The 9,409-nt window shown below is 44.9% G+C and overlaps 1 protein-coding gene across 1 annotated transcript; it reads right to left on the reverse strand.

Moving 5' to 3' along the window:
• Nucleotides 1–965: 965 nt before the first annotated feature.
• On the reverse strand, nucleotides 966–7,992 carry GPHB5 (glycoprotein hormone subunit beta 5). Its single transcript, XM_054970371.1, has 2 exons — nucleotides 7,786–7,992; nucleotides 966–1,154 (listed from the first exon to the last, which is right to left on the reverse strand). Exons 1-2 carry the CDS (start codon nucleotides 7,990–7,992, stop codon nucleotides 966–968), a joined length of 396 nt encoding a protein of 131 aa, XP_054826346.1.
• Between the last annotated feature and the right edge of the window lie 1,417 nt (nucleotides 7,993–9,409).

The following is a 9,409-nucleotide window of genomic DNA, read 5'->3' on the forward strand; positions in this document are numbered from 1 at the left end:
TATGCAACAGTAAAGTTGGTTAGTCTTAAAAGTGCTACTGGACTCTACTAAATATACATTAGAAACTGTCCAGGTAACTGGTCAGCAGCAGGGATTTCACTCTGATGTGCTACAATTTACTCTTCTCTTTGTCCAACAAAATCAGAATAAATTATACAAACTGGTAAAAATGGTATAATAAGTTATACAAAGAAGGGGGGATTTGCCAATATGATTCATTTACCTGATGGGTTGGATCCTGACAAAACTGGCAATTTCTACTAATTCTTCCTTTCTGCTGCAGACCCCCCCCCCCGTTTCATTCCTCAGGGTCCACTACCCAGCAGAAGCAGAAGATTGTTGAGCTGCAGTAGGAAGAGGAAGGAAGGAAAGTTTAATTCTGCCGCTGGAAAATTTAGTCTGGCTCCAACTCAGTTTATAATTTGCAGAACTGGAGTTTTCTTTTTGCAGAATTTTGATTACATTGATGCAGATTATAAAATATTCTTATTATTTTGGCCCTGAATATTGTGATCAAACCAATCTCTTTTTCCAGGTTCAAATGCACCCATTAAGCAAGTTTCTGTCTCTGAATATACGTTGTACTCTAAATATATTGATCAGACTGTTCCAGGCAGACCCTTGAAGCAGCAGATCGCTAGAAGGCATTCACAACTGAAGCAAGAAGTTTCATTTCATGTAGCACTTTCAGTGTTTAAAGTGCTTCATGTACTTTACCTTGCTGCACTTTACAACATTTCTAGACAGTATTATTTATCCCCAGTATTATTTATCTCCAGCTGAGGCTGAGTTCAGGGCAGAGGTGAGATTTGAACCCAGGCCTTCAGATCATACTTCATTGGCTTAGGCAGAGACATTTTTAAAGCCAAGCAGCTGTGCTCCAATTTATTACCAACCCCTACTACTGCCCTATGGCAGTTTACTCCTGGGCTAAATTTTGCCCAAAGTGTCCCACTGCAGTGGATTCAGACAGTTTCACATTCAGTAGTTGTGGTGAGACACACGCCGCAGTCACACCGGATGGCTTTGGGGTACGTGTAGAAAGGACTGATGTTGGCTGCGCAATGCTGCAGTTTCACAGTTACCAGCTTGCTCTCGTTGTACGTGCAGACGCGATGGTGTGCTTCGATATACGGGGGATCCAGCACGGGTTTCTGTCCATGAGAGAGGAAAGAGAGAGGTTGGTAGAATGCTCTAAAGAGATGGACATTTTCTTTCATCTCTCATCATAATAGGCTTTGATTGAGTCACTGTGTGCAATTGTCTGGCAGAGGAAAGGATGAACTACAGCACACAATGAGTAGTAAACCTTAAGGAAATTCGCTGCCACAAAATGTAATAACGTCCACTACTTTAGGCCTGATTTATGAGGCTGGCAAAGCAAAACAGCTTTCCTTTGCATCTTTGCAGAGGCTGTTGTTAAATCTGTGCAAAGTAGCTACATGTGGTTAGTTTGCAAACTAGAGATCTGTAGCCCTTGTGGGAGCTTCCCAAGAAGTGAGCATCATTTGGACTGCGAACACAGGGAGCCCCCCACAATTGCCGTACAGTAAAGTCTCGTGGCTCATATTCAGCCACCACCACCGAGCACAGCAAGGCAAGCAGAAATGGCTGCTGCGGCATTACAGAGGTTGGCAAGAGGGCTTGGGTAGGGTTCCCAACACTGCTTTGGCAAATGCTGGGAGATTTTGAGTGCAATGCCTGGGAAAGGCAGAGTTTGCAGGTGACGTGATGTCACTTCCAGGTGACTGTCTAGGCTGCCTGCTGTAGTCTCTATGGCTTTACCACAGAGATTAGCAGAAAATTTTATGGTGTCACAATGTGGAGGCCATTTTTTTCCTCCACCTCAGTTCCTCAGAGCGGGAAATTAGGGCTGGGGTAAGGAATTCCCTGCCTTGGGTGGGTAAATGGGAGGCCAAGGCTGAGGTTTTAAGCAGCTACCTAGAATCAAACCCCTGTCTGTGGCTGTGCAAGCATCTCTAGGGAAAGAACATGATGTAAATACTGAGAAGCTATGAAAAACCTGTTGACATTCCTTTGATGCGTATAAATGGGTAGCAGAGCAATGATCTCCAACATGGCACCCACTGACGTGCTTCCTAGCGCTTGCTTGCTTCTTCCTCAAAAAGAAAGCCAATCCTGGCTTTCCTCCACTTCATTGGAGCAGAAAGTGCTTCAATGACCCCAGGAAGCATCTCCTTTGGATATACAGGAAGTGCTCATTTGGAAATAATTATCCACATCATAGGAGAACACTTGGCATAGGACCTTCCAACATTCTGTGCTTGCTCCCAGCGGCAGCCATTTTCTGATTGTCCCCATTTTCCATGGCAGCCATTTTGTGTTTGGCCTTGTTACCATAAGGATTGTTGATCTTAAGCAAAACCGGTCAGCTATTGGCCTGTGAGTGGATCAGGGCCCCAGTAGCTGTATCAGCAATGCTCGAGGTACCAGGAATCAAACTTGGAACGTTGTACATTTTGTGCTGTACCAGCGAACTGATAGAGGCGTTCTGATGCTAGAATTTGCATCTGGAGAATACAAAAGTTAGCTGCTTTACATTTTAGGTAATGACAATATCACATTGGGAAGGTGGTAGTCTCTTGTGTATTCAGGAATTTATCATTTTTATTCTACCTTTCTTTTTCATTTTTCTTTCATGATTCTCTTTCGTTTTATCCTTGCAACAACCCTATGAGGTAAATTAGGCCAGAAGATAGAATGACTAGCCCAAATCACCCAATGAGCGTAATGGCAAAATGGTTATTAGAACCCAGCCCTAGCCTGGCACGCTAACCATTGCACAGCACTGTCTTTAACGTTCTAAGGCGTCTAAAAAGTTTTATAGTTCACTTTCAGGATCGATTTACCCATTGGAAAAAGTTAGTAAAGTAAAATTAAAGCTTTCCCCATCACTTGTCACAAACCAGTAAATTAAGCACCCTCTGTTTTGTTTCGGGTTTTTCTAATTCACTCAAATCCAGCAGGGCTTTCCCAAGAGTATGATGGAAAATTAAGCTAAAGGGGTTTTTAAAATTAGTCACGCTTTTGTTCTGCTCCGCATGTGTAGACTTGTTGACTCACACTGTCTAATCCACCCACTGCACAATTACCACAATTCTGAGGTATCTAAAATTAGAAATAAACATATTCTGGAGAACTGGAATAAAATGTATCATTTGTGAATCAGGGGCTCAGTTTTAATCTCCAAGGAATTGTCTGTCAAGTAGAGTAATAAAGAACAGTTTCCCCTTAACTGTTTACACCATAAGAGGCTTTTGAAATTATATAATGAGAGCATTACGTAAATGGGTTAGAAATATTTCTGGCTTTTTTTTTTTTAATTCAAGGAGGAAGGACCTGCCATGTGGAATTTTAAAAGAAAAGACTCTCATCGCAGCCAGAACCCGGCTTATGATATTTAGTCGCCAAATGATGCAAAAACTGGCTACAAACTCTCTCGCACCTATGCTTATAAAAGCACAGACGGCCCATTCTTTCCCACACAAATATCTATCATTAGATATCTTGAACATGTTGATCTCACATTTTATTTGTTTTTATGTCATTTATAACTCACCTCCAGGGCTTTTTTTCTGAGAAGAGGTGGTGGAACTCAGCGGGTTGCCAGCACAGGGGGCAAATTCTGACGGGAGGTGGTGCCCCTGGTACCACATGCACGTGCGCAAAGTGTGCACACGCTCCCAGGACCGCACAATGACATCACTATGGGTCAGCTGGAACAAGGGGGGAGTTTTTTAAAGTTTAATTCGCCCTTGTTGAAAGTGGTCACATGGCCGGTGGCCCCGCCCCCTAATCTCCAGACAGGGGGAGCTGCCTGGAGATCAGGGGGCGGGGCCACCAGCCATGTGACCATTTTCAAGAGGTGCCAGAACTCCGTTCCACTGCATTCCAGCTGAAAAAAAAGCCCTGCTCACCTTTTTTTCTCAATGGGGACCCAAATTGGCTCACATCATTCTCTTCTCTTCTGTTTTATCCTCACAACAAGCCTGTGAAGTAGGGAAGGCTGAGAGAGTATGACTGGCCCAAGGCTACCCATGGTAGAGCAGGGACTCAAACTTGGTTTGTCCAGATCCTAGTCTGTCACTCTAGCCTCTATACAATGCTGCCTCTCATCTTTCTCCAAGGACCTCAGGACATGGTCCTGCCTTCCCCAGTTTAGCCTCACAACAGTTCTGTGAGGGAGTTCGGTCTGAGAGAGTGACTGGCTAGCAAGCTTTGCAACAGAACAGGGATTTAAACCGAGGTCTCTCAGATTGTAATCTGACCCTCTAACTGATTCCGCACACGTTGGATAATGCACTTCCAGTCCTCTTTATAGATCATTTGGAATGGATTTTTTTGTGTGCGGAACAAAAAATCCACCCCAAACGATTGATAATGTGCATTGAAAGTGCATTATTCAACGTGTGCAGAATCAGCCAATATTGACTTTCTAGCAGTACCATCCTAAGAACAAGATTTGAGTCCAGTAGCACCTTAAAAACCAACAAGATTATCAGCACTCAAGATTACTGGACTCAAATCTTGCTGTTCTGCTGCAGACCAACTGAGACTATCTGAAGCAGAGTTACACCTAAGTCCACTGAGAGAGCCAGTTTGGTGTAGTGCTTAAGAGCAGCAGGACTCTAATCTAGTCACAGCTCTCTTGGAGCTCTCTCAGCCCCACCCATTGCACATGGTGATTGTTGTGGGGATAATAATAACATACTTTGTAAACCTGAGTGGGCATTAAACTGTCCTGAAGGGAGGTATATAAATCGAATATTATTATAACATTATTATAACATTCAATTTATATACCGCCCTTCAGGACAACTTAATGCCCACTCAGAGCGGTTTACAAAGTATGTCATTATTATCCCCACCACAAAACACCCTGTGAGGTGGGCAGGTCTGAGAGAGCTCCAGAGAGCTGTGACTAGCCCAAGGTCACCCAGCTGGCTTCAAGCGGAGGTGTGGGGAATCAAACCCGGCTCTCCAGATTAGAGTCCTGCCGCTCTTAACCACTACACCAAACTGGCTCTCAATGGGCTTTGGAGGGTGTAACTCTGCTAAGGTTGGCATTGTAAACAGGATGAATTAATTCATCCCAAACCATGTTGTCCTTTCTGGGGCAAAGCTCCAAATAGTTTGAGACTGTTGGCAGTTTGTTCGCTTATTGAGATCATCTATATCCCAATTTCCTCAATGAAGTTTACTCATAATAGGCTAATAAGATTAGATGATTCTCCATTGGCCCTTCAAAAAATTCCTTCATCATGTTTCAAGATTGCCCAAACCTTATTACGGCTCTGTATGTGCTGCGACTTTTGTGCAGGCAAACGATGCTGGGGGTCATAGCAGAACGTGGCGTTAGATGTCGAGTTTCCTGAGGAGTAGTTTTCTTTTTTAAAAGTATCTTGCATATTTTAAAAGCAGCCAGTTTATTTCGAAGTTCAGTTCAAGGTGCCAGTTACAACCTTTGAAACCTTTCATGGGCGCCCACATATATAAAGGGCCAGCTTTTCCCATATGCCAGCTGTGGTCCTCATGTGCTATTTGTTCTCCGAATTCAGGTTGCCCACCTGGCATCAGCTACAGCCCATGTTTTTGTTTTTTTACTGTAGCTCCCATTCTGTGGAATGAGTTTTCCTGAGGCGAAGGGAGAGCCACCTCTAGACATTTTTAGGAGGTGCTGTGAGGCCATTTTATTTGCCAGGGCTTTCAACGGGGTGCATTTATTTACTTGCTTCGTTTATATCCCTCAGTCCTGAAGGTTTCCATTGTGATCTTGTACCAGTCACTCTCTCTTAGCCCAGTCTAACGCACAGGCCTATGGAACAGCCTGCCTGAGGAGGGCTGAATCCACACGTACCCGCATAGCGCTAAACTGTGGGAATACCAGCGTCTTCCTAGCGCGATTTCTGATGTCATCGCACAACGATGCCGCTCTCGTGGCGCGATGATGTCAGAAATTGCACCAGAAAGATGCTGGCATTCCGACAGTTTAGCACTATGCGAGTACGTGTGGATTCAGCCGAGGTCAAGAGAGGCCCCACAGTCCTGGCTTTCCGCAAACAATGCAAAACTGAATTATTCAAAAAGGCCTTTTTCTCAGCTAAGAGGGCGGTATTGTAAGAAAGGGGTCCCAGATGTTTCACTAATGAGTTAGGAACCATAGATAGGGCCAAGCTACAAGTGACGAATGACACTTGAACAGCAAGTGTATTTCTCCCTGTTCACTTGCCCTCCACTCAATCCACTTGCTGTTCAAGTGTCATTCGTCACTTGTAGCTTGGCCCATAGTTGTGGATTTTCCGGGCTGTATAGCCGTGGTCTTGGCATTGTAGTTCCTGACGTTTCGCCAGCAGCTGTGGCTGGCATCTTCAGAGGTGTAGCACCAAAAGACAGAGATCTCTCAGTGTCACACTGAGAGATCTGAGACACTGTGTCACACTGTGACACTGAGAGATCTCTGTCTTTTGGTGCTACACCTCTGAAGATGCCAGCCACAGCTGCTGGCGAAACGTCAGGAACTACAATGCCAAGACCACGGCTATACAGCCCGGAAAATCCACAACAACCATCGTTCTCCGGCCGTGAAAGCCTTCGACAATATATAGGAACCATAGACGTCACCATTATGTTGCCTTACCTATTATCTGTTGCTTTAAACGTATACTCGTATATACTACCTGTGCTCCATGTTGTTTAATGTCAATCCTAGAATTGATTATGTTCCACTTCAGCAATTCTTCAACCCCATATTGGATCCTTGCTAATGCTATGTCTTTGTAAACTTGTATTCATTTACCCCATGACATTGTTTATGAAAATGTTCTTGACACTGTATGGAAATGCCTGCCCTTGTCCTTGCCACTGATTGTACTAACCTCACACTATGTAATCTGCCTTGAGTCTCAGTGAGAAAGGTGGAATATAAATAAATAAAGGTTGGTTGTGAGGACAAACATGAGGGGAAAAACTGTAGCTCACTCTGAGCTACTTGGAAGAAAGATGTTAAAAATATGATATCAAAATATATTTTTACCTGTTTACTTTTTATTTATATCCCACTTTTCTCCCTGATCAGGGATCCATCATTCCCCTCTCCCAGGGCTTTTTTTTTCTGGGAAAAGAGGTGGTGGAACTCAGTGGTGGAACTCAAGACCTCACAATGACGTCACTTTGGGTCAGCTGGAACAAGGAGGGAATTTTTTTAAAGTTTAAATCACCTTCGACAAAAATGTTCACACGGCCGGTGGCCCCGCCCCCTGATCTCCAGACAGAGGGGAGTTTAGATTGCCCTCCGCACTGCTCGGCAGTGCAGAGGGCAATCTCAACTCCCCTCTGTCTGGAGATCAGGGGGCGGGGCCACTGGCCGTGTGACCATTTTTAAGAGGTTCCAGAACTCCGTTCCACTGTGTTCCCGCTGAAAAAAAAGCCCTGCCCTCTCCTCTACTTAATCCTCACAACAACTAGCTTGTGAGGGGAGGTTAGGCTGAGAGATTGTGGTGGGCCGAAGGTCACCTAGCAGGCTTCCTTTGCTCAGTGGGGGATTCAAACCTAGTCACCCCAGATCTTAATCTGGCACTTGAACCGCTGCCCCACACCAGCCCTTGCAAAATAATTATCCATTTCAAATGCTTCCCTTTGTCCCTATCTTTAGAGACATTGAGAGAAGTATGTTGGACTTTGCATCTTCTAATTCTAGCAACTGGTCAAAGGTCTAAAATTTAGCCCCTTCAGAATCCTAACATGGTTCTCCTGAGGCATCCTCACCTCCCAAGTTTCACATCGCCCCCAGCAGGCATCTGTGGTGATGCGCATTGCCCGGCATCCAGGTTTCTTGGCCAGGAAGGTGAACTCACGGACAGCACAGCCAGTGAAAGTCTGCAGGTTCACGTTGGAAGGTTTGGGGGCAAACACACAGCAAGCCAAGGTCAAGAATGCCACAGAACTCAGCAGCAACAACTGTTGGAACTTCATGCTACAAAAGAGGTGGGAAAGCGGTTTACACATATTTGCTGTTGATTGACTTACAAAGTTTGAACATTGTTTTTCACAGAGTTCCAAAGTGGTTAACAGCCAAAAGGTAAACTTTTTAAAAAAACCAAACAGATAAACCAGGGATTTGACAGTCACAGAGGTCTATCAGTAGTTACTAACTATGGTGACTAAGGGTGGAAATACACTTTACTAAATGCCTAGGGATGCTCAAGTGAACCTCATTTCATGTGTCCCCTCCTCTAACTTTACATGCACTCGCTCGTACAGTCACACTTCAATTTTCTTCATGTAAATACATTCACACATTCAATATCAGTTCCTCCTCAACTGCTAAAAGTATCCCAGTTTTCCCCCACCTCCCACATCCATTCATTGAAATGCAGATCTTGACACTTTCTCACACCTGAAAGAAATGCAAATTGGCAAGTCAAAGGAGCCTACAGTACTTGTTCTTGCAGCGAAAACAGAGCTGAATTGGCATTCTGCCCTCTGGACATACTTGAAGATGCAATCACACAATGGGAGCTCTCGTGAAAGCAGAATTCACGTGTGCCGAGCATGAACAGCCTGCACATGAATTGAGGACTACATGCAAAATCCTGCACTTGAGCATCCCCAGATAATTTGCAACATGTATTTCCACTCTATATGGAACCTCTCTAAGAGCCCTGTGGCGCAGAGTGGTAAGCTGCAGTACTGCAGCCTAAGCTCTGCTCACAACTCAAGTTCGATCCTGGTGGAAGCCGAGTTCAGGTAGCCGGCTCAAGGTTGACTCAGCCTTCCATCCTTCCAAGGTCAGTAAAATGAGTACCCAGCTTCCCGAGGGTAAAATGTAGATAACTGAGGAAGGCAATGGCACACCACCACATAACAAAAAGTCTATGATGTCCCCCTTGGGTCAGTAATGACTCGGTGCTTGCACCTTTACCTTTTATGGAACCTCTACATTCAGAGGCAGCAAACTGAATACCAGTGCCAGGAGACAACATCAGGAGAGGGTCTTCAATGCTGTGCCCTGTTTGTGGGTCCTCCTTCCAGAATAACTGGTCGGCCACTGTGTGAGACAGGATGCAGAACTAGATGGACTACTACTCTTATGTTCGTCTTATGTTTTTATCTCCCCAGTGTTGACGGTTGCAACACAGGCAGTTGCCTTGTACCAAGCTAGCTTTTCGATCTATCCAGGCCAGTATTGTCTGCTCTGACAGGTAGCAGCACTCCAGGGCCTCAGGTACTGGCCGCATCCTACTTGATCCTTTGGAACGGAGATTTCAAGGATTGAGCCTGAGATCTTCTGCATGCAAAACGGATGATCTACCGCTGAGCTTCGAATCCTCCTGCACTGAGTGGAACTGGAGGGGAGGGCTGTATTGCATGCATCATCCCTAGTCTTTGC

Source organism: Eublepharis macularius, chromosome 2, assembly GCF_028583425.1.
Source record: "Eublepharis macularius isolate TG4126 chromosome 2, MPM_Emac_v1.0, whole genome shotgun sequence".
Classification (NCBI taxonomy): domain Eukaryota; kingdom Metazoa; phylum Chordata; class Lepidosauria; order Squamata; family Eublepharidae; genus Eublepharis; species Eublepharis macularius.